Genomic DNA, 24879 nt, shown 5'->3' with positions numbered 1-24879 from the left:
TGGTTGGGAACCGGCGGACACTGGACCTGAGTGACAGGAGGTGGCCCTCAGCCAGCCGGCCGAGGGCTGACTTTCAGGGGCCGTCCACAGGGCAGGGAGGGGGGCTTTTGGAGTTACTGCCAGGGAGCAGGTGCTCGCAGCTCTCCCCAGCCTAGGAAGGCTGTGACAGGGCCCCGGGGGCTGTGCGCCTCCCTCCCACACTCCTGGGCCGCGTGTGGCCCTCCGGGCTGCAGGAAGTGCCGGCTGTGCAGTGAGGCGGCGTCAGGCCCTTGAGAGGGCAGCCCCCGCCTGCCCACTGCTTCCTACCAGATGCCAGGTTGGGGGCTGCCCCCTCCCCAAAAGGCCACTGTCACATCAGTGAGGCCAGGACCCCCAGAGGCCACAAGAGGCTTTATTGGCGGGATGGGGGGCTGTGGGGTTATTCAGAATTCCTCCCTCTGTGCACCCCCTCTCCCAGGGCTGTCGGGGGCCCTGGTGTGGCGGGAATTGTTTTGATGCCCCTCCAGGGTGGCGTGGTGAGTCCTAAGGGGAAGGGAGGGGACCGCCCTGCCAAGCTCTTAAAGGCCAGGAACCTGCTGGCTGGAGGCTGGGGTGGGCACTCCCTGTGGGTTCAGCTTCCGAAAGGGAAGGAGAGCACAGTGGGCGGTGAATGCAGGGCCCGACCCACATGCACAATGGTAAACGGGCGAGATGCCCGGGGCCCTAACCAGGGGTTCAGACCTCTCGCCCCAAGGTGCAGGGTTGGCTCCTGTCCCGTGCCCTGAAGAAGGGATGTTTTCAAGTGTTTCCCCCCTCACACACACACCGCCCCTTTAACCAAAGTCGGTTGGTGGGGCCAGGAGGTGGCACAGTTGGGCCTGTCCCAACCTCACCACGTGCCTGTGTCCCCTGTGGCCACATCCTGCATAGCCTCTGGCAGAGGTGACCAGCCAGGACAGGCCTGGTTTGGGGCCAGTGCGCCAGTGTCCTGAGATGAATGTCCAGTGTCCCGAGTGGGCCCCCGGAAAGGCAGAGTCATGAGACCTCGTGGTCAGCCCGGCACTCCAGCCTGGAAGGCACCCGTCAGTGTGTGTGGGGGGGTCTGTTCGCAGTCCAGGGGTGCGCCCAGTCCAGCTGCCAGCAGACCGGTAAGGGGGGCTGGCGGGTGGGTGGAGAGGACGGTCCTCACTGCCCCTCAGCAGTGCCAGACAGGACTTGTCCAGCTCTGGTCACTTTGGAGGCCATAGATGCGGGGCAGCTCTGGGTGGTAGGCATTGAGAGGTGGGGGGGTCTGTCACCCCCTTCCCTCGTCCCCCACCAGCTTGCTCCACTGGATGGTGCTGAAAAAGGGGTGAGACTTGAGTTTGTCAACGCTGAGACGCCGGCTGGGGTCGAACTGCAGCAGCTGTGGGGACGGTGGGGCAGGGGGAAGGGCTGGATCAACACTGCTAGCCCAGCGAGGGTGCACCTCCAGCCCGCCCCCAGGGTGGGCACCTGCACCCCCAGCCCCCAGACTGGCCATCCCGCCCACCTCCACATGTGGGCGGCAAGGCTTGCCCACACACAGGTCCTGCCCGCCCCAGTGCACACACGTCCCCTCTGGCCTCACCCCTGCCAGCAAGGAGGCGGCTGGGCGACTGAGCCACTCGGGCAGCTGGAGCTGGGTGTGGGGCTGGATTCCCGAGGGGTGGTTCTGGGACAGCGCCTGGGAGGAAAGACACAGGAGGGGCTCTGAGCGGGCAGCCCAGGGCAGTGCACACCCCAGGGGCTGCCTGGTCATGTCCCTGTGGGGGTGGAGGTCCCCATATTGTTGCCTTTATCCTGGGGTGTCAGAAAGGGTTACAGTGCCCCTCAAAGTAGAAATGCCCCCCCCATCTTAAAGGTGACAGCAGGGGTCTGGGGAGATAGCTCAACGGGCGGAAGACAGGAGACCCGGCTTCTGGGCCCAGCACCGCAGAGAGACCCTGACCACCACCAAGTGTGGCCCAGCACACACACACACAAAAAAAACCCAAAAGACAGATAATAAAAACATGTGGCCAGCTCGGAGGTGAAGGCCCCAGGCTGGGCTCAGGTTTGAACTCTCAAAGGACCCCGAGCAGGAGCTGCAGAGACGGCACAGCGGGTCGGGTGCTTTCCTTGCATGCAGCCGACCCAGATTGCATCTCCAGCACCCCATGGGGTCTCCTGAGCCCCACCAGGAGGGATCGCCGAGTGCTGCCAGGTGAGGCAGCTCCATCCTGACTGGCAGTCAGGCCCAGCAGGGGGCAGGCTGGCTGGGGGAGCAGAGGGTGTGCCTGGCGGTTCGTGGCCGGGAGGGAAGGCGCCCAGGGCTGGACTCGGACATGGGACTGCTAAGAGCCGTGCCGGCCACAGGCAGCCGGAGTCTGATGCCTTGGCCTGGCTCTCGGCATCGGGGAGTTGAGAGAGATGGCTCAGATCTGGACCTGGGGTTCTGCACGGCCGCTTCAGCCACGTCTGGCATCTCCCGGGTGGCCTGCCCGGCTCCAGCGCTGCGATGCGCCCCCCTGGGCAGGCAGGCGGGGCAGCTACTCTCCTGTCCTCCTCCTCACCTGGGCTGGAGGAGGGGCATGGGGGTAGCAGTGGGAGGGTGACCGAGCGGCCAGTGTCAAATCCTGAGTGGCCCTGGGGTGCTCCTTCCCCCAGGCGGGTCTCTGGGTGCAGGTGAGTGCAGGAGGCGGGCAAGGACCGGGAGCTGAAGCTGCAGGAGCCAGAGCTGGACCTGCTGACCCTTCACTCACCGTCCCGGTCAGCAGCTCGTACAGCAGAGACCCGAAGCTCCACCAGTCACACGCTTCGGTCAGCTCAGAAATCCCGCCCACCTCTGTGGGAACAAGGACAGGCCATGGCAGCCCGGGGGATGGACCACTCTGTCCAGCTGAACCCAGCCCCCCCACCCCCCCTCCACCCACACACCAGTACCCTCCCTGCTTGCCTGGGGCACTGTAGAGGTGGTCCGAGGCCTCGCGGCAGCACTGGGGCTCCACCTCGGACCACTGGCCAAAGTACGTGAGCCGGATGTGACCTTCTCGGAGGGAGGATGACAGAGGGAGGACAGAAATCGCCATTAGTCATCACTGAAGTGACGGCATGGAATTGGGGGGGTAAGGGACTCCTGGGGACCCCCTCCCAGTCCCAGCTGGTGGCTCAGACTGGGGGGACATTCCCAGGGCAGAGAAGGGCCTGGCTGACCACCTCCACCCTCACTCGGGCTTTGGGGGGGATTCTTGTGGGTGTAGGGGCAGGAGGGGTCACCCACCGGCCTGGTCCAGGAGCAGGTTGCGGGGGTTGAGGTCCCGGCAGAGCACCCCCTGTGCGTGCAGCGCCTCCAGGGCCACCAGCATCTCCGCTGCCCACTGCTTGGCCTGCTCTTCTCTCAGCGTCCAGGCGCCCCCAGTGCTTCTCAAGCTGGCTTTCCCGGCCAAGGGGGGACCGTGACCTCGACCTCGGCCACAGCCCCCCAGCACCCGGCCAGCCCCCTCCCGAACCCAAGACAGCCCCCAAGGAGGCGCCGTGGCGTCCGAGCTCTGGCCAGGGCCCCGGCGGCCGGCCACACCCAGGCGGCCACTTGGGGTCTTTGGAAGGTTCCAGGAGCAGGCGGTGCCGGGCCTGGCCGAGGGGGCCCTTTCAGTTCCTCTCAGGGGCGTCGCGGCGGGGACCCCCGGGGCGGGGCAAAGGCTCCCACAGGTCTGCAGAGGCTTCAGGGCGGGGTGGTCCGGCGGGTGGAGGCGTTGCGGGGGCAGCGCTGCGGGGGTGTGGAGGCGGAGGCGGGCGCCGAGCTGCGTCTTCATCCTCTCCAGGCTGGAGTCGGGTCCGAGCCCGGGCTGCTGCGGGCGCGCGCGGGACAGCAAGTGGGACCAGAGGGCACCTCCTAGGCCGTGCGAGAGCAAGGGGATGCCGGACCGGGCGCAGGGGCCTCGCGCCCAGCCCCAGCCCCGCCTCCCCTCTGCTTTCCCGACCTGTCCCCGTGGTGCTGCACCCCTAAGGAGGTGTGGCTCACTGGGGTGGCTCGCGGTTTGGGTGAGTCACCCTGCCCAATGGGGGACACTTTTTTTCTGTTTTCTGGTTTGGGGGCCACACCCAGTGGGGCTCCTCATAGCTTGGTGCTGGGGGGGGGGCAGTCCTGCGGCTTGAAGGATTTTTGTTTGCTTGGTTTGGAGGCTGTACCCGGCAGCCCTCAAGAGCTATTGCCAGGATATCATGGGGGTGAGGGGACTGTCCCCGGCAGTACTCAAGGTCCCACAGTGCCGGGGACCAAACCCAGGCCTCCTGCATGCAGAGCAAGTGCTCCGTCCCTTGAGCCGGCTCCGGGCCCTGTGATGGTTTCTGGCTTTTGTTTCTTGGGTTTTGGGGGCCGGGGGTGGCTCTAGCTTTTGGCTCTGTGCTCAGGAATCGCTCCTTTTTTTTTTTTTTTTGCTTTATGGGTCACACCTGGCAATGCACAGGGGTTACTCCTGGCTCTGCACTCAGGAATCACCCCCCTGGCGGTGCTCAAAGGACCATATGGGATGCTGGGAATCCAACCCGGGTCGGCCACATGCAAGGCAAGCGCCCTACCCGCTGTACTATTGCTCCAGCCCCAGGAATTGCTCCTAATGGTGCTTGAGGGACTATACGGGATGCTGGGGATTCAGCCCAGGCCAGCCACATGCAAGGCAAAATGCCCTACCCACTGTACTCTCACTCCAGCCCCCAAAAGTGATTTTCTTCATGGGAGAATAGTAGTAACGAATTTAAAGTAAAAGGATGCCGGCATGGATTGATGATGAGTTACAACATGACCCTGAACTAAGTACCTTCTTGAAAAAAGAAGAAAAGAAGGTGTGGGTGTGGGGGAGCTGAGTGATAGTACAGCAGGTAGAGCACTTGCCCTGCACACAACAACCTGAGTTTGATCCCCGGCATTCCATATGGTCCCCCAAGCACCATCAGGAGTAATTCCTGAGTATACAGCTAGGAGTAACCCCTGAGCATAGCCCAGGTGTAACCCAAAAGAGCAAAAAACAAATACAACAAAAAACAAACCCAGTGGCTGAAGTGATAGTACAGCAGGGAGGGCATTTGCCTTGCATGCTGTCTACTTGGGTTTGACCTCCGGCATCTCATATGATCCCCCGAGTACCACCAGGAGTAATTCCTGAGTGCAGAGCCAAGAGTAACCCCTGAGTATCACTGGCTGTGACCTCCCCCCCAAAAAAACTACTCAAACCCAACCAACCATAGGGGCTAGAATGATAGTACAGTGGGGGGGGGGGGCAGGACTGGAGCAACAGCACAGCGGGTAGGGCGTCTGCCTTGCACGCGGCTCGACCCGGGTTCGATTCCCAGCATCCCATATGGTCCCCTGAGCACCGCCAGGGGTAATTCCTGAGTGCAGAGCCAGGAGTGACCTCTGTGCATTGCCAGGTGTGACCCAAAAAGGAAAAAAAAAGGTAGATAGTACAGTGGGGAGGGCGTTTGCCTTGCACTCTGCTGACCCAGCACAGTCCTCCACCTCCCATATGGTCCCCCGAACCCACCAGGAGTGACCCTTGAAAACCACCAGGTGTGCCTCCCATTCCCCCCAAAAAAAACCACCTCACTAGGGGCAAAGGTCGTGGCCCTGGGATAGAATACCTGCCTTGCATGTGTGAGGCCCCGGGTCTGATTCCTGGCATTGTAAAAACACCCCAAAACCACTCTAATTGGTCTAGGACCTGGCTGGCGACCTGGTTCTTGTCCTGACGTGCTACTCTGAGGATGGGCACAAACTAGTAAAATAAACTTGGGGCCAGGAGTAGCCTGTGAGCAGTACCAGGAGTGGCCCCCAAACAAAGCCAAAGGGCTGGAGCAATAGCACAGTGGGTAGGGTGTTTGCCTTGCACGCGGCCAACCCAGGTTTGATTCCCAGCATCCCATATGGTCCCCTGAGCACTGCCAGGGGTAATTCCTGAGTGCAAAGCCAGGAATGACTGTTGTGCATCGCCAGATGTGACCCAAAAAGCAAAAAAAAAAAAAAAAAAAAAAAGCCAAGACTACCAGAAAAACTGACAGAGGAGACTGGAGCTTGTGTCCGGGGCACACAAGGCAAGAGTTTGGTCCCTGGCACTGCACGGTCGCCCTGGCGCCCTGAGCACTGGGCCCAGTAACCCAGCAACTCCAGCCTGCCTGGCTGAGGGTAGTCTCACCGGGGGTGGTCTCTGGACCCCCAAGCACTACCGGGAGGCTCCCCCTTCAGGGACATCTGCACAGGGGCCCTCCTGCCCACCAGCATTCTCCCTTGGCACCACACAGAAGCCCATGCCAGCCTGGCACTGCTGTCTCCCTCCAGAGATGGGGGGTGGCTCCCGGCCCTCCCCTGGCCCCCACCTGGTACGTGTTCCAGCTGCAGGAAGATGGAGTCCTCGCTCATGAAGTAGCGCAGCAGCTTGGTCATGTAGGGCACACCGTGCGGGATGATGGTCGGCCGCTCCCGGCTGGCCACATGGCACTTGGACAGGCTCTGGGGATGGGGGGCATGTGAGCAGCAGCTGGAGCCAGACTGCTGGAGGGGAGGGGCCCCGGGAAGGTGGATGGGAGCTTCCTCATGAGCTTTGGGCCCAGGACAAGGCGTGTGTGTGTGTGCATGCCTTTACATAGACATGCATGTGCCTAAAACGTGCATGCATGGGTATGTGTACACTCTGTATATGCAGATAGGTGTGTATGGCTCTGTGCATGCGGGTATATGTGTGTGCCTGTGTGTAGCTGTCTCTGAGTACGTGTTTGGGGCTTGCTTGCGGCAGGGTCAGCAGGTCTGGGGATGGGAGGGCACATTTTTCAAACATTTCAGACACGGGTTCAGGGTAGTGCGTCCCGGGGCTTAGGACTTTCCATGGTCTCTGAGCAGGCCCCAAGGGGAATGCAGAGTTGGGGGGGCACCTGCCTTCACAACAAAGGTCCCTCCAGTCGCCGGGTCTTGCACCAGCTGCACCTGTGAGGTGGGGAGGGCACAGGTCACGGCGATGCCCGCCCGGCCCTTCTTAGAGCCCGGGTCCCTCCTTGCGCCCCTCACCCAGGGGCAGGGCCGGGGGAGGGCTGTGGCCGGGGGAGGGCTGGTGCCCCCACGCCGACAAGGGCCCTGGCTTGCTCCTCCAGGGCCCCCAATCTCTGTACAGGGGGCTCAGCTCTCCCCGCAGGAAGGCTCAGCACACGTTTCCTGTGGCCCCTGGGCTGTCCTGGGGGGTAGAGGGGCCTTCACACCTGTGAGGGGGCTCCAGCCCAGAAGGAGCCACAGAGCCCTCTAAGCAGGCCGGGAGTGGGAGCCCCCTTTTCCCCCGGGGCAGGACCTTGCTGCCTTTGGCCTTGACTTCGAGCCATGGCGAGTGAGCAGGGTGGACCTACCCATCTCAGGGGCCATGAGGGCAGCCCTACGCCCTGCGCTGTGGCTCTTTGGTCGCAGACTCGCCTCCTACACACGGCCGCAGAAGGGACAGGCGCCCCGACCCCAGCCCCTGGCAGCAGTGAAGGCTGCAGCCTGGGCTTAGCGCTCGAGGAACTGAGTTCCTCGTCTGCTCAACAGGAGCTAGAAGTGTCCACCTGCCTCCCCCGGGCCTTGGGGACCTTCTCCAGAGACAGCCCCGGCTGACGGCACAGCGGGAGGCTGCTGGGCTCAGATTCTGCGTGCTGGCGTCCAGGTTTGACTCCTGCCACTCCAGGGTCCCCAGCACGTTTAACTGGAGTCCTTCTCTACACCCTGGTGTTTCGGGGAGGAGGGGAGGGTGCCCCGCACTGGCCATGGAGCAGTCACACTCGGGGGGCTCTGCGGCACCGCTTGGCTTCCTTCCCACTGTCCACCGTCCACCACACTGAGGGCTGCTGACGGTAACTAGTAAACCAGGGATCCCTGAATAGTTGCTGGAGCAGATCTCTCTCAAGCCGGCTGTCTCCGGGATGGTTAAAAGTGATCCTGTTTTGGGGCTGGAGCGATAGCGCAGTAGGGTATTTGCCTTGCATGCGGCCGACCCAGGTTCGATTCCCAGCATCCCATATGGTCCCCTGAGCACCTCCAGGAGTAATTCCTGAGTGCAGAGCCAAAAGTAAACCCTGTGCATCGCTGGGTGTGACCCAAAAAAGCAAAAAAAAAAAAAAAAGTGATCCTGTTTATTGCATTAGACAGGCTCCGGGTGCATCTCTTTCTCTTTGGGCCACACCCGGCGATGCTCGGGGGTTACTTCCAGTTTTGCACTCAGAAATTATTCCTGACGGTGCACAGCAGAGGGGACCATATGGGATGCTAGGGATCAAATCCAGGTTGGCTGCATGCATGCAAGGCTAACTCCCTACCCGCTGTACTATCAATCTAGCCCCAGAACTGCCAGCTGTACATCACTCATGAAGAAACGGGGCCAGACACTTTGACAGTACTAGTTGGAAATGGCCACTCTGGACAAGAACTGGGTACTGACAGGAGGTAAAGGATATACATGATACCCTTCCAGTACCTGTATTACAAAGCAGAATGCCCAAAAGGAGAGAGAGAGGGGGAGAGGGAGAGAGAGAAGAAAATGATCTGCCATAAAGGCAGGCTGGAGTGGAGCCAGGGGGACTGGTGGGAGGGAAACTGAGGACATTGGTCGGGGGAAATGTACACCATGGTGAAGGGACGGGTGTTGGCACATTGTGTGACTGAAACCCAATCATGAACAATTTTGTGACTGTACCTCAATTAAATGTAAATAAATAAAAATAGAAATGATAAAGTGTTTTAATTTTTTATAAATAGAATTTTTTTTCTTTTTTGGTAACACCTGGCGATGCTCAGGGGTTACTCCTGGCTCTGCACTCAGGAATTACTCCTGGCAATGCTCAGGGGACCATATGGGATGCTGGGAATTGAAACCGGGTCAGCCAAGTGCTAGGTAAACGCCCTACCCACTGTGCTATTGCTCCAGTCCCTATAAATAGAAATTTTAAAAAATTAAAAAATTCAAAAGAAAAACAATACAAAAAATAAAAGAAATGTGTTCTGAAAAGTCATGGCCCCACAGGTGAGAATTGGAAAACAGGGTTGTGAGTGCAGGTGCTGAAACAGGGCACACCTGGATGGCATGGCTCCCTCTCTCGGCCTCGGTTTCCCTGTCCTTCGAAATAAAGTGAGCCTTCTACACAGTGAGGTGTGTTTTTGGGTGTTTTAGTTGTTTGTTTGGGGGCCACCACAGCGATGCTAAGGGGTTACTCTTGGCTCTGTGCTCAGGAATTACTCCTGGCGAGCTTAGGGGCCCGGGAGGGATGCCAGGGATGGCACCTGGGTCGACCGTGTGCAAAGCAAATGCCCTGCCCTCGGCAGATATTACTCCAGCCCAGTGAGGTGTCTTCTGACCACCAGAGGGCTCCCCTCAACAGCCAGACCCCCAGCCCATCCCGCCAGGCCCTAATCCCACTGGGCAATGTTGGAAAAAGAAAGGAAGAAAATCTGAATCATTTAGAACGGTTTCCCACAAGGACTGACACCCCGGATAATTCCCCACCGCCCTTTGCCAAGTGGGATTCCCCCTCCCAACGTCCTCTCATATACAAACTTGAAAAAAAAAATCCCAGCAGTGAAGATGCAAAACCAGAAAACAAAACCTGGTGAATACATGGAGGTGGTTTGGGGGCCACACCAGGCGGTGTTGGGAGATGAGTCCTGGAGGTATCCTATGTGGTACCGGGGACCAAACCCGAGTCTACTGCATGCAAGGCAAGTGTCCGACCCGCTGTCCTATTGCTCTGGCCCATCTCTTTTGACTTCTGACTGTGGGTCCACCCCAGCAGGTTTGGATCAGTGGGGGGAGGGGCATGAGTCACTGGGTGCCCCACCCAGGGCACCTCTGGGGGCACATCATGTGCTCTGCCCCTTGAGACATACCCCTGCCTCTCTCATCTTTCTAAAAAGAAAAGCACTTTATTTGATTACATTTAACTTTTGTTTAACATGCTTGACAGTGTTCAGGGACTACTCCTCACTCTGTGCTCAGGGATCACTCCTGGCAGGATTTGGGGGACCATGTGTGATGCTGCTCTTGAACCATGTCATCTGTGTGCAAGGGAGAACCCTACTCCAATGTACTATTTCTTTTTTTTTTTTCTTTTTGGGTCACACCCGGCGATGCTCAGGGGTTACGCCTGGCTCTGCACTCAGAAATTACTCCTGGTGGTGCTCAGGGAACCATATGGGATGCTGGGAATCAAATCCGGGTCAGCTGCGTGCAAGGCAAATGACCTACCTGCTGTGCTATCACTCCAGCTCCCACCAATGTATTAGAAATCAGCCCTATTTCTTTTGCTTTGTTTTGTTTTGGGGGCCCCACCTTGCGATGCTCAGGGTTACTCCTGGCTCTGTGCTCAGGAATCACTCCTAGCAGTACTCAGGGGACCATACGGGATGCCTGGCATGGAATCTCAGCCGGCTGCATGCAAAGCAAGCACTCTGCCCTCTATCTATCCAGTACTAATTTTATTTTATTTTTAGAAATTATTATTATTATTATTATTTTGCTACACCCAGCTGTGGTCAAGGCTTACTCCTGGTTCTGTGCTCAGGGGATCAGTCTTGACAGGGTTCAAGGGACCATATAGAGTGCCAGGAATCAGATCCGGGTGAGCTTCATGCAAGGCAAGCCCCTTACCCACTGCACTATTGCTCTAGCTTTCTTATTTTTATTTTTAAAGAGAACCCCCTGTGTTCTTGGATATCAGGAAGATTAAGACTTTAATAAAGTGCATGAATTATTTCTTTAAAAAAAATACCCAGGGGCTGGAGCAATAGCACAGCGGGTAGGGCGTTTGCCTTGCACACAGCCGAACCCGGGTTCGATTCCCAGCATTCCATATGGTCCCCCGAGCACCACCAGGAGTAATTCCTGAGTGCAGAGCCAGGAGTAACCCCTGAGCATCGCCGGTTGTGACCCAAAAAGCAATAAATAAATAAATAAATAAATAAAAATACCGAAACAGTGGGTAGGGCTTTTGCTTTGCATTGCAGCCGAACCTGGGTTTGATTCCCAGCATCCCATATTGTCCCTGAGCACTGCCAGGGGTGATTCCTGAGTGCATAGCCAGGAGTAACCCCTGTGCATCGCCAAGTGTGACCCAAAAAGCAAATAAACAAATTAATTAATCAATTAAAATTAAAAAATACCCAACAAGTTCAAAACTTGCGAACAGGCTCTCAAACTCCACGGCCCACAGGGACTGGCTTGTCAGCCTAGCAGGCAGGGGCACGTGGTGCCGCGGGGGTCGTGGCTGCCACATGGGAATGCCAGGCCCATTCCTGATGCTTCAGAAGAAGCAGAAATCTGAGCTTTTATTAGTGGGCTGCCAATTTTTAAATGTTGGTAACTAATAAAAATAAATAAAAACCACCCAGGTTTCTGAGCCAAAAAAACAAGAAGTGACTTGGATGACCTTTTTCTTCTCTGTCCCTGACTCAGAGCCTGGCTCCTGGCGGTGTGTCCAGGGTCCAGCTCCCTGGGGTCCCCTGCTCCCTGCCCACCCACCTCGCTGTTTCCTTACACACATACACACACACACACACACACACACACACACACACACACACACACACACACACACACACACACACCCCGGCTCATTTAACCATGACAACCGAGCACGTGTGGGGGCAGTCCGGGCCTACGGCGGCCGTCCCCTGTCCCTCCCCCGGGGCCACTGGCTGCTTCTGGCTGGCACTGCCTGATCTGCCTGGGCAGAAACTTCGGAATGTGACTTGGGTAGAGCACTCTGAGGCCAGGCAGCAGGGACGCGAGCCCAGAGACCCTGCTACCTTTCCTAATTTGGGGAAATCGCTGCTCCTAGCTGGGGCAGGGCACAGGACAAAGAAGCGGGATCTCAGGAGGGCTGGAGGATAGGTATGTTAAGGGCACATTGGAGGCCTGGGTTTGATCCCTGGCTCTGCGTGGCACTCCCTTAGCATGGCCAGGAGTGACTCTCAAGCACAGAACCGAAAGTAGCCTTAAGCACCACCAGTGTAGTCCTGGGAATGCCCCCATATCCACCCCCCCCAAAAAAAAAGCTAAGGCAAAAAATAAATAAATAAAAGAGCAAAGTCATAGAAGTTTAAGTTGCTGCTGCTGACCCGGCTAATTTGTCCGAGAATCTCTCTCTCTCCGTCCCACCTCTGGCCGAATGGAATCCCACTGGAGACTTGGACATGTCCAGCCGCTCCATGCTGGACTATGGCTGGGCCATGTGGGCAGGGACAGGGGAGGAAGGACCCTGCAGATGGAGCCTTGGGCCTCAGCTCACACTGGGCCGGTTCCAGGGCCCTGGGAGCAGCAGCTGGGGCGAGGCTGGGGGCTGGGCGGGAAAGTCACGGCTTCTCTTATCACTGGCGCTGAGAGCCACCAAATCCGGATCAAACCGTCTGTGTGCCAGGCCTTTCCCAACAATCATTTCATGTCAGTTCCCAGACCCGCTGCGGGGGGAGGCTTCTCACCCCACACTTGGAGGAAACAGATGTGCAGACGGGCAGGGGTGGCCAGGCCCCCCCTGTGCCCGCAGCAGGCAGCCCCCTCTGCTGCCTGGCCCAGGTCCTACACGTGCTCTCAGTGGCAAGCCCCTGGGTCCACTGGGGAAGTCTGACTCCGAGGGGCTCGGGTGGGGCCTGGGACCTGAATCTTTAGGGTGCTTCCAGACAATTCTAGGAACAGCCGGTTTGAAAGGGAACCCCCATGAACAACTACTTGGTATCCCTGTTTGGGGCAGAATTTATTTTTATTTTTGGGCTATACCCAGCTGGAGTGATAGCACAGCGGGTAGGGCATTTGCCTTGCATGCGGCCGACCCAGGTTCGATTCCTCCGTCCCTCTCGGAGAGCCCGGCAAGCTACCGAGAGTATCTCGCCCGCATGGCAGAGCCTAACAAGCTACCCATGGCGTATTCCATATGCCAAAAACAGTAACAAGTCTCACAATGAAGATGTTACTGGCGCCCACTCGAGCAAATCGATGAACGAGAGGACAGTGCTACAGTGCTACCCAGCAGTTCTGAGAGGCCACTCCTAGTTTAGTGCTTGGGACTATCCCTGTTGAAGACTGGGAGAACTACCTTGTGCTGGGTAAAGAGGGGGGTGGGGATGGCACCCAGGGGCTCCAGTGTATACACATAAGCTCAGACAGTCAAGGACCCTAGCATATTGGCTCAGGTGCTGGAGAGATAGTACAGTGAGTATCACCTGGCACGCAGTCAACCTGGGTTTGATTCTTGGCACCCCATGTAGTCCCCTGAGCCCACCAGGAGTGATCCCTGAGTGCAGAGCCAGGAGGAACCCCTGAACCCCTGAACCCCTGAGCACTGCCGGGTGCTGCCCGAAACAAATGAACAAACAAAAAGATTGGCTCGGACCTCATCTGACCCAGTCTAGTTAGTGTCCCGAGGAAGGGATGCTATCTCCTTTCTTCTTCTTCTTCTTCTGTCTATTTTTTGCTTCTTTGGGCCACACCCAGCAATGCTCAGGGGTTACTCCTGACTCTGTGCTCAGGAATTACTCCTGGCAGTGCTCGGGGGACCCTGTGGGATGCTGGGGATCGAACCCCGGGCCAGCCAGGTGCAAGGCAAATAAATGCCCTCCCCACTGTGCTATTGCTCCGGCCCCATCCTCTCTTATTCTCTGCCCCGGATTAAGGGCAAGAGTCTCACGCGGGCCAGGAGGAGGGCTGGGGGCATGGGAAAAGACGAGCCATCTGGAGCCCCGGCTCAAGTTTCTGGAGTACATTCCCACCCCAGACAAGTCCGGCTGTGCTGGGTGGGGACGCTCAGGGGCCTCAGGGCATGGGGGCGGGGCCTGTGGGAAGCTAGCAGGCCCATGCAGGAGGGCGGGGGACCCCTGGGGTCTGGCTGTGGGGGTTGGAGGGCTGGGCAGAGGGTCCACTGCCTCGGTGCTTCCCCCTGGCCTATCCCGGACCCGATGGTCACGCACTGGGGTGGGTGAGGACGCGGGCCGCTGGACAGGGCTGCTCTCTGACCCCCAGGGATTAGGGGCTGACTGTGCTTCCTCTCCACCCTGGGACACATAGCCCCCCTCCAGGCCGTGGGCTCACTCACCTTCTCGATGACGCCGACCACCCTGCAGCCCCGTAGCTGTTCGGGGGCTGAGCTCAGCGTGCGGATGGGCCGGAGCCTCAGGCTGCTGAAGCCCTGCGAAGGGAGACAGTGCTCAGGGCCCAGTTCTCTGGGCTGGTCGGCCCCTAATCCCCGGCAGTGGGCCATGCCCTGTGGCTGCCGGCCACATGCAGGAAGCTACAGGCAGGGCTGGGCACAGCCCCTCCCAGGCACAGGCTGAGTGGGCAACCTGAGTGGTCACTCTCCACTCAGCCCCCTGAGTGAAGGGGCTGGATGGGCCTCCACGGCTTGAGGAATTGTTGGGGCCCCAGAAACGGGCTTCAAAGGCCAGGGCGCCTGCTTGGTTTCAAACCAACACCCAGTGGAGCACAGTGCACTTACTCCTGGCTTGGTGCTCAGAGAGGCTGGGGGACTGTGCAGGCTGAGATGGAAGCCAAGCCGCCCTCAGGCTCAACCTTCTGAGCTCTCTAGGGCCCCTGCTTTGGGGGAAGTCACCTTAGGCCCCCTGGGCGAGTCCGCCCAAGCCTGAGGCAGGAGGCCGGTGCCTGGATCATTGGCCCTCTCTGAGTGCCTGCTGGGCCTGGAACAGCGGCATGGGAGCGTGCGTGCGTGTATGTGTGTGTGTGTGTGTGTGTGTGTGTGTGTGTGTGTGTGTGTGAGTATGCATGTGAGTGTGTGAGTGTGCGTGCGTGTGCGTGCATGTGTGTAAGTGTGCGTGTGTGTGCACGTGCGTGTGTGTATGCGTGCATGTGTGTGTGTGTGCGTGCGTGTGGGTGAGTGCGTGCGTGTGCATGAGTGTGTGCACACACGTGCATGTGTGTATGCGTGTGCATGTTTATGAATGTGAGTGTGTGTATATGTGCATGCGTGTGTGTGTGCGTGCATGTGTGTGTGAGTGTGCATGCGTGTGTGTGGGTGAGTGTGCATGTGTGAGTGTGCGTGTGTGTGCGTGTGTGTGTGCGCATGTTCACAGCTGCTCCAGAGTCTGAGCTTCCCTCCGTGCACCGGGCCGCCTTGCAGGCCTGAGTCTGCGAGTTTCCCAGCCCTGGCACCTTCCCACATGCCCAAGTGCCATCCCAGTCACTGCCAGAACCACAAAAAGGGACTGGGGGGACTGAGTGTGCCCGGGGTGGGGGGTGGGGTGTAGCAGGAGGGGACCCCAACGCGCCGTGGCCCTCTGGCCTGGGGCGCGCCCTCACCGTGCCGGGGCTGGCCCCGTGGCCCAGGGGCCTCTGCAGGTGGCAGTTGAAGATCTCCTCCGCCCGCCGCAGGTACTTGGCGATTTTCAGCTTCACAGCCTCGCAGCGCTCCTTGTTGGGGTCCACTGTAGGGGAACAGGGCTCATCAGCGCCCACCCTGGACACCTGGCCTCGCCCTGGTGCCTGCTGCCCGCCCTCTGCCCTCGGAAGGAAGGGCGTCACAGATGGCGCCCCCCAAAGTGTCCCCGGCCCTCCTCTGGGTGCTCATGCCCCCCTTCAGGGAGGCCGTGAAGAGCCGGCTGAGGGGCCGGACACCCCCACAGCATGCTGGCCCCTCCCCGGCCGGCCTCACCATGCACGCCTCGGAGCAGAACGTCCGTCCACCCCGGGCAGCAGCAGAGAGCAGGAGTGACCTGGCCGAGGGCACTTGACTGTTGGCAGCCCCCCCCCCCCCCCGCTGGCTCCCACACCCACAGGGAGAGCTGCAGGGGAGATCCCCATGAGCAGTGCTTGGAGGAGGCAGGGCCCCGTGCACCCAGAGAGCAGACCCCCTGCCCGCCTCGATGCCTGAGAGGGAGTGGGGGCAGCGGTGAAAGAACTCACAGGGCAGGCTAGAGCTGTGTTCGAGGGGCCTGCTCAGGAAGGTAGGGACTGGGAATTGGGACCCCCCACCAGGGTTCCCCACTGGCCACGAGTCAGCCTCTGCCCCTGCTGGACGATGCTAGCCTGGGCCTCCAGGCCCCTCGCCCCTCAGCCCTGGCTGCTCTCCCTGGCAGAACAATGAGACTCCTGTCGCACTCGCTCTGCTCAGAAAATGTCCCAGGCTTGCTCAGCCTGGCCTCAGTTTCCCTCTGGTTTCTTTTGATTTCTTCCCCTTTTTTGGTTGGGGGCAGGGCCTGGGTGTGGGCCACACCCGGTGGTGCTCAGAGGTCACTCAACACTGCGGATGGCCGTGGAGTTGGTCTCGAGCATGGCAAGAGCCCCGCCACTGTCCTCTCCAGCCCGTCAGTCCCCCCTTGCTCTTCCTTTACCCTCCTCATTGCTTTTCCTGCCTGGGACCATCACCACCCATCATCGTGGGTCCGTTTCTCCCATGCGCCGTCAAGCTTCCTGAGATGGAGTCAGCCAGGGGAGCCGACAAGCTTCGGGGGGTCCAGTATAGACTGGAGCGTAAAGTGTGCAACCCCCTGTTTTGTTTGTTTGTAATTTTTGCACTATTCTGATTGGGGGGGGCACACTGGCAGTGCTCGGGACTTATTCCTGGCTCTGCACTCAGGGATCACTCCTGGCAGGCTCAGGGAACCGTATAGGGTGTCAGAGATTGAACCTGGGTTGGCCGCCTGCAAGGCAAATAAATGCCCTACCCGCTATACTACCCCTCCGGTCCCATCCGCCCCACCCCCCTCCGCTGTTCTGACGCTCAGAGCTGGGGAGCTTTGATTGCCTGGGGCCTCGATTTCCTCATCTAGCAAATCGGAGTATAAAGTAGTTCCTGCCGGACCAGGGAGGGGGCCCAGGGTAGAGAACAGGCCTGGCCCGTGTGAGGTCCGGGGCTGGAGCCTTGGTACTGTTGGCACCCCCACCTCCACAGCAGACCCGCGTTCCTGGGAACTACCCGTGACAACCGATTCAGAAGCTTGGACCACTGTGAAGCTGCCGCAGGGTGAGCCGGGTCCGGGGGGGTTCGGGGGGGGGGCGGGAGCCGGCAAACGACCGCTCACGGCTGCTCATGCCCTCCCTCGGGAGGGCCGTGAAGAGCTGGCAGAGCGGCCGGACACCCCCGCGACCCACTGGCCTCTGCCCGCCCAGCCTCACCGTGCACGCCACGGAGCAGCACGTCCACCCCGTTCTGGTAGTGGTTGAAGGCGGCCTCGTAGTCCTCACTCACATCCCGCTCCAGGGCCAGCCGGATCTGCGTGGCCGCGTCCACCAGGTAGTCACGCTTGGTCACGTCAGCTGCTCCCGGAGCCACCCGGCTGCGAATCTGTTCCAGGTACTCGCGAGCCTGGGACCGAGGTCGAGAGCAGGGCTCGGGCTCCGGGCCAGGGCTGGCCGGGCACTCACAGGCCACCAGGCTCATGGCTGCTGCCCCGCGTCAGGGGTGAGGGGCGGACCTGGGACAGACACAGGCATGAGGGAAGCTGGAGCTGGAGTATTACTCCATGGACACCCCAGTTGCACCCACTGAATATGGGGGAGACTGTAAGATTTGAACTGGGGAGCGACGGTACAGCAGGGAGGGCATTTGCCTTGCACATGGTCGACCCGGGTTCAATTCTCAGCATCCCATAGGGTCCCCCTGAGCACTGCTAGGAGCAATTCCTGAGTGCATGAGCCAGGAGTAACCCCTGAGCACTGCTGGGTAGAACCAAATAAAAAAAAAAAGATGTAAGGTCTGTGCTAAGGTGGATAATGGCCACTGAGCCACCTCTGTCCTATGGATGGACAGAAATCACTGAGAAAGAAAACGGCATGCGTGGGGCTATTCTCCCTGCAACACAAATTCAGTTTCGTGAGTATTTCTTGGACACCTACTATGCACGGAGCACAGGACAGAGCACAGGGCATGGACATCGGTGATGCTTTGCCACCTCCCTGGAGCAAACCGGCATCTAGTCCACCCGAAGCATGCTCCCTGCCCCCTGAGCCTGAGACGGGGGCGCCGGGCGGGTGGGTTCCTCACGCCGACCCCTCGGCCTGCTGCTGCTGCAGAATCCCCGCTCAGTCCAGGGGCACCCAGGAAACAGGAAGCTGTGGCCCTGCCTTATTTCTGATCCCCGGGTCCAGACATCAGTGTGGCTAAGAGTGTAGGGGTGCTGCCAGGGCTGGCCGCGGACGCTGGCCACAGAGCCTGGCCCTGAGGATCCTGGATGGAGTTCGGGAAGGAGGGCAGGACCAGCCCGGCGCAGCCAGGAGATGCCTCTGGCCTCAGACGCTGCTAGGACCAACAGCACCCTGCCCCAGCACCCAGCTCCAGGGGCCAAGGGGACCAGCGAGCGCCAGGACTCTGCGAGACCAGCTCCAGCGGTGCCGCTCACAGCAGCCTGCGCCCCTTCGCTCCCCGCAGGCTCCCCTGGGCAGAGGCAGGGACTGAACTTCCAACCCCTGCCTCAGTGGACAGAGGGAGGAGAGTAGGGCGGGGAGGCCGTGAGATGGAAGCCCACAGCCCCAGTGCTCGGGCGGGGGGAGCAGAGCCTTGACCTGGAGGAGGAGGAGGGAGGGTGGGCAGCCAGCACCTTCCCGACTCCGCCTGACCCAACCCCGGGTCCCCTGGGGACGCGGGGACACGCAACCCTGCCTGTGCGCAGATACTCTTAGACCAGGGATGCTGAGCTGCTCGAGGCAACTCCAGCCTGGCGGGGAGAGGGGGTGCACCGGTAGTAGCCCGCCTTGGTCCAGGAACATCGCTTCGACACTGAATTGGGTCCCTGGCAAGCAAGGTGCACCCCTTCTCCGCCTGCACCCTACCCCCACCCCCCACCCCCGCAGAGATCAGGCCCTTGGGGCAGTGAGACAGGAGACATCCTCGCCCGCCGGGATGAAGGGGAGAAAGGACCTACACCATACCTGCCGAGCCAGGAGCCCGGTCCGGTCCACCGGCCAAACCTATCCTTGCAGGGCAGTGAGCTCAGCTTTCTGCCCTCCAGTCAGGTGCAGGGGTCTAGGGGGATGCAACCCTGCCATTGGCTGCAGATGAGCTCACCCTCTAGCCATTAGAATAAACCACCAATCAGCGGTGAATTGGGCTTGGGTGAGGCTGGGGTGGGGCGTGCGCCTTAAAGCCGCAGCATCCTGGTGGGAACACAAGGGCCGGATGGGAATAGAGTGGGCTGGAGGGTATTGGGGGAGGTGGATGAAGAGGTCCACACTCTGCCAGGGGTACCAAAGGGTTGCCGAAAATTTAGGCTGGCTCAACGGCACACACAACACCTGTGAGGCTTTTATCCTGCGTGTGTTCATTTTCCGCAACTATCCCATAAGTCTGCCCTGAGCATCTTTATATGCTGAGGTGGAGTCCCCCATCCGTGCTTGATGCTCACCAGGGCGTGCAGTCTGGCCAGGGGGATGGGACTAAAGAATTAAGGACCAGGACCTGAGAAATAGTATAGGAAATACGGCACTTGCCATGCAGGCCACCAACCCGGGTTCCATTCTCGGCACATCATGTGGTCCCCTGAGCACCACCAGGAGTGATTCCTGAGTACAAAGTCAGGAGTAAGCCTGAGAACTGCTACGGGTGACTCCCAGTACTGCCAGCTCCCCCTTCTCCTTCCAAAGAAGGGAAGAACTTTGTTTTGATTGTGATCAGAGCTGTGAAGGAGGGTGTGCCGGCAGGGGCTCAGAAGGCTTTCTGGGGGAGAGGCCCCATCTCAGCCTCCCCCGGGCACTCGCCTTACCCTTTAACACCCACCCCTTTCTCCCTTTCTTTCTTCTTCTTCTTCTTTTTTTATTTTTTTTGCTTTTTTGGTCGCAACCAGCAATGCACAGGGGTTACTCCTGGCTCACCCACTCAGGAATTACTCCTGGCAGTGCTCAGGGGACCATATGGGATGCTGGGGATTGAACCTGGGTCGGCCGCATGCAAGACAAACGCCCTACCCACTGTGCTATCGCTCCAGCCTCCCAACCCTTTCTCGATTCCCATCCCTTTCCCTGGTTCCTCTCTCAGTCTGAAAGTTGCTTTTCCTTCCCTTGAAAACATGAGAACACAGACACAGTCCTGCTCTCCGCCTCGCTCCTTATTCCATGGATGTGCCCCACCAAAGCCTGGGATCCCACCTGGGATCAGTCCTGATGTGTCCTGTCCCCAAGGCAAGGACAAAGCTCCAGCCCCTGTCACCTCATTCCTCTCATTCATTCCCAACTGCTCTGGACAATTCCCTACTCCTCCTAACAAATGCTCTTTCTCCCATCTCCAAAGCAAAAACTGACAAAAGTAAATCACCCATCTCCACTGCCTCTCCTTACCCGTCTCATTTTGCAGCAAAATGCCCAGAGTTATTGTGGCTGCCTGTGGTCCTGGTCCAGCTCCGTGGACATCTTCCTCCACCTTCCCCGGAGCGGCTCTCAGTAGAGTTCCCGGTGGCTTCCCAGTTGCGAACTCCATGGACATTTGTCAGGCCTCAGCGTCTTTCACTCGGACTCTCCTGACCCAGGGCCCACCCCTCTTTTCTGTGTCGTCCCCCGCATGCTGCCACCACTCCCCGTTCCCCATCCTGTCTTACTGGCTTCTGCCTGGCAGAGTCCTGTGGCGCATGCCCATACCCTCTTCCTTCCCTCACGTGGAGCGAGGATGACGTCAAGGCTCACAGTTGTGCTCATCGGTTGCCTCCTTCTCCCCCTGTCCTGGCGGTGACCAAGGCCTACACGCCTGGCCTTGGTGCTCGTTGGGGGCCACCCATCAGGTTGTGGCTCTGGCACACTCAGGTGCAGAGTCGACCAATGATGTCCCCCTTTAGACGCAGGGCTTGCACATGTGCTCACCAGGGGTACACTTACCCAGTCATGGTGCTTGAACATCATATGATTATTATTATTATTATCATTATTATTATTAGGTAGTACCAATAATCAATCCTGGCCCTCCACCCTCACAGCCTGTGCTCTCCCGTGAGGCCACGCCCCTAGCCCATGGGCAGCTTCTCAGGCATGATGTTCACCTGCTGCTCACGTGTGTGCTGGGAACGGCAACGTTAGGGGTTCCAGGCAGCAGAACTGTCCACGTCATGCTCGATGCATGTAAGAGCTTCGAACTTCGGGCCATAGGCTTGCCCCTGCATTATTCCTTGAAGTTCACAGATAATATTTTTCAGGGGGGATGGGATTCAGGATCTTGTACATAAGAGATAGATGCTCTCTCTCCCCTGAGCCACATCTCTGGCGATTTGGCTCATGATTTTATTTTATTTTATTTTATTTTGCAGGGGAGGGCCTGCCCAGCAATGCTCAGGGTTTATAATCCTGGCTCTGCACCCAGGGATTACTCTTTGCAGGAATCAGGGGACCATGTGGGGTGTTCAGGACCAAACCTGGGTTGACTGAAAACAAGATAAGCACCCTACCCACTGTACTGTCTCTCTGGCCCCTCCGGGATCATGGTTTTAAATTGTTTTCCTCCATTTTTGATGGTTCTGTATCTCTTAGATATGCAGATATCATGTGTCTCCTATTACTTCTTAGCTCCCAACTCTACCTGGTTTAAGTCCAAAGCACTCCAACTGAACAAATCTAAGAGCAAGAGAGATAGTACTGGGGGTAAGGTTCCAGTCTTGTATGTGACTAACCCGGGTTTGAATCCCCAGCACCCCATATGGTCCCCCAAGCCCCACCAGGAGTCATCCTTGAGCGCAGAACCAGGAGTAACGCTGAGCACAGCTGGGTGTGGCCTTAAAACAGACAAACAGAAAGTCCAGAACTAAACTCTTGAAACAAATTCTATGGAATTGGAGAAAATATTGGCCAATCATATTGAGTTTAATATCCAGGAAATAGAGGGAAGTTTTAGAACTCAACAACAAAAAGACAAAGAACCTAATTTAAAAATGGACAAGTGACTTGGGATAATTCCCTAAAGAAAATATACAAATGGCCAAGGAGCACACAAGAGGCACACACCATTAGTCACTTGGGAAAGTCATTGAAAGTGCAGTGGGAGGGGCTGGAGAGATTGCTCAAGGGCTAGAGAGGACAGCAGGGTGGGAGCCCCAGGGGTGGGGCGATTCTCTGTGCTTCAGGGTCCTCTAAGCACCACCTGGTGTGGCCTCCAGGACTGCAACACACACACACACACACACACACACACACACACACACACATACACACACACATTCTCCCATCACCACCCCCCCCATGCCCCACCATGAGACATCTCTACCCCCAGTATGATCTAAAATAAAAAAGACAAACAACAGCAAGAAGAGGCAAGGAATCTGGAGAAACTGGAACCATTATCCGTTGCTGGCCAGTATGTAAATGGTGTGTATAACTACTTTTGAAAGCAATTTGGTGGTTCCTTAAAACCTTAAATACACCAGACTGGAAAGACAGGGGTTAAGATACTTCTTTGCACTGTGACCCCAGTTCAAACCCCCAACACCACATATGGTCCTCCAAGTATGGCCAGGGGTCAGTCCTAAGATCAGAGCCAGGAAAAAAAAAAATTAGAAAAAGAGATCAGAGCTAGGAATAGCCCCTGAGCATTGCCAGGGGTGGCCCGAAAACCCAAACCAAATAAACAAAAGTTAAACATACAGGGTTGGAGAGTAGAGGGCAGAGCCTGGCGTGCAGGGGGTCCTGAGCCCAGCTCCCAGCACTGCACCCCCCAGCTCCCAGCAGCACCAGGAGTGGCCTCAGAAACCTTGAGAACAGTTGAGTTTGTTTCTTTTTTTTTTTAAATCAAGGAGTCAGTGATTGCAGAGGGTCAACCTGGGTTCAATCCCCAGCCACATAGAGTCCCCTGAGAACCTCCAGGGAAAAGCCCTGAGCACTCCTTGGTGTGACTCCAAAACTAAACCAAAGCAAAACAATGGGTAGCCCTGCTGTTCATGACTCCAGGGTGCCTGGCTCCGTGCCTTTCCTCTCCGTGCACCCACTGTCCTCAGCTCCCCAGGGCTCATTCCTCCTGACCCACTGTATGGATGACCTCAGTGACACACCGGCTTCAGCTCAGCAACCTGTACTCACACCTTTGAATCCTCTGCAGGGATTGGGGGAAGGGGTATCCTCCCTCTGGGTCCGGTGGGGCTTCCTCAAAGGAATCCATTCTTTCTCTGGAAAACCGCTCCTCATCCTGTGCTCCTGGACTTAGCAGAGAGGTCAAGACCCACCACCTCCCCCCCTCCCCCGCTCAGTCCTGCCGTGGTGCTCTGGGGCTGCTCTCAGCAGTACCTAGGGGACCACGTGGTACCGGGGCTTGAACTGGGGGCTCTTGCAGGCAAAGCATGCGATTCAACCCCTAAAGTCATCTCCCTGTTCGGAGTTTCTTTCAACAAGTCAACAGACAGATACCTATTCTGGAGGGCATGTGCTTGCATAGTCTTACAAATACACTGAGAAACATGGAACTCACATTTTAAGGGCATAAATCTTTTTTATTTGGGAGAGGGCACACTCGGCAGTGTTCAGGATTTGCTCCCGGCTCTGTGCTCAGGGACCACTCCTGGACGGCTCAGGGTGCTGGGGATCAAACTTGGGTCAGTCGCAGTGGTGCACAGAAGTAAGCCCTGTGTACCACCAAGTGTGGTCCCCAAACCACACACACACACACACACACACACACACACACACACACACGAAAGATGCTCAGCACTTTCCCTTTTCATCCTGGCCTCCCGTGAGGCCAGCAGGTGCCTGTGTCTCTCTACTGGACCTCATGGCCACCCACCGTTGTTTCTGGAGTCCCACCTCCTGCAGGCTCAGCTCCATCCAGCTCTGTCTCTAGGTCTCTGGCTGATAAGAGACATGCGGGTCCGCTTCAAGTCAGCACTCTGATGTGACCCAGTGTCGCCTGAACCCTCACCACCAGCCCGTTCGCCTCCCCCCTGCACTGCTGCCTTTTCACCACAGTCCACGCTCAAGAACGGTCTACGGTGGACTGACGTCTGACACGACTGTGTTCTCCGTTGCCTGGGTGAGGGCTTTATCGGCTTCGCTTGCTGATGAGTCTAGGCTGGTTTCTGGCGTGGAGAGTTGCCCAGTAAACAGCTGCCGAACGGATGTAAGCGCTTGCTAGAATGAAGGAGAAGGCGCGTTTGGGGAGGCCGGTGGAAGAGCGTGTTCTGGGCAGAAAAAGGTGTACAAAGCCTTCACAAATGAAAGGAGAAAATAATGTCTGATCATCAAACAGCCTGGATAAAGTTTACAGGCCATTCATGATAAAGACCTACGCTTGACTTAGCAAACTCTAAACAAATTCTTGGACTTCTTAACCTGATAAAAAGTTATCTGCCAGAAACTTAAAGCAAACACCAAGTGTAGTGGGGGTGTGTAGAGGCTTTCCCACGGCCCTGTGGTCCTGATATGGGGTCAGATCACAGCTCTATCCCCTTGGAAGTTAGGCCTGATCCTGGGACTTGCTTTGATGTGCTCATGTATAGGCTGTGAGTGGAGGACAGAGGCCTCCGTGGAGAAGGTTTAGAAGCCAGGGCAGGCGCAGGCCGGAGACTGCTCCAGACCCCAGACCGGGCCAGCAACACCGGGGAGCCAGACGGAGGAGGCACAGCCGGTACGCCTTCTCCAGATGGAGCCCCGGTGACACTGAGCAACGACTAACACGGCTCCGGGATGCGGGACTGGGACAACTCCGAACTGCGTGGCCGCTAATGCGGCCCCATGACCTTTTCTAAAAAATGAAAACATACAATCTATTGATGCCATCCAACATGTCTGACTGTTGGAGGAAAACCTCCAAATAATGATAGTGAGATTCTTCTTGAAAATTGAACGTAATCAAAGTAAGCAAAGAGTAAAGTGGAAAATGTCTGCCACACAGGCAGAGGGGGAGTGGGAGGGGGGTATGCGGGGTTTGGTGGTGGATCAAATATGAAAACTTTGTAACTGTATCTCACAGTGATTCAATAAAAAATAAAATTAAAAAAAA

General features: G+C 57.8%; 1 protein-coding gene across 1 annotated transcript; it reads right to left on the bottom strand.

The window, feature by feature from the left end:
- Positions 1-372: 372 nt before the first annotated feature.
- On the bottom strand, positions 373-18946 carry RPS6KL1 (ribosomal protein S6 kinase like 1). Its single transcript, XM_004612388.2, has 11 exons — positions 18849-18946; positions 17097-17395; positions 15282-15406; positions 14065-14157; positions 6905-6952; positions 6349-6481; positions 3260-3871; positions 2936-3025; positions 2742-2824; positions 1589-1684; positions 373-1384 (listed from the first exon to the last, which is right to left on the bottom strand). Exons 2-11 carry the CDS (start codon positions 17359-17361, stop codon positions 1274-1276), a joined length of 1656 nt encoding a protein of 551 aa, XP_004612445.2. The 5' UTR covers positions 17362-17395; positions 18849-18946; the 3' UTR covers positions 373-1273.
- Positions 18947-24879: the final 5933 nt, after the last annotated feature.

This window comes from Sorex araneus, chromosome 3 (assembly GCF_027595985.1).
Source record: "Sorex araneus isolate mSorAra2 chromosome 3, mSorAra2.pri, whole genome shotgun sequence".
Taxonomy (NCBI): Eukaryota; Metazoa; Chordata; class Mammalia; order Eulipotyphla; family Soricidae; genus Sorex; species Sorex araneus.
This window is presented reverse-complemented; position numbering and strand designations above follow the sequence as displayed.

Coding starts and splice junctions, on each gene's coding strand:
- RPS6KL1 (XM_004612388.2), bottom strand. CDS start 17,361: ATGAGCCTGGTGGCCTGTGAGTGCCCGGCCAGCCCTGGCCCGGAGCCC. Junction 6,482..6,904: donor GAGGGACCTTTGTTGTGAAG/GCAGGTGCCCCC, acceptor CCCCATCCCCAG/AGCCTGTCCAAGTGCCATGT. Junction 1,385..1,588: donor CCGCCTCCTTGCTGGCAGGG/GTGAGGCCAGAG, acceptor CCGTCCCCACAG/CTGCTGCAGTTCGACCCCAG.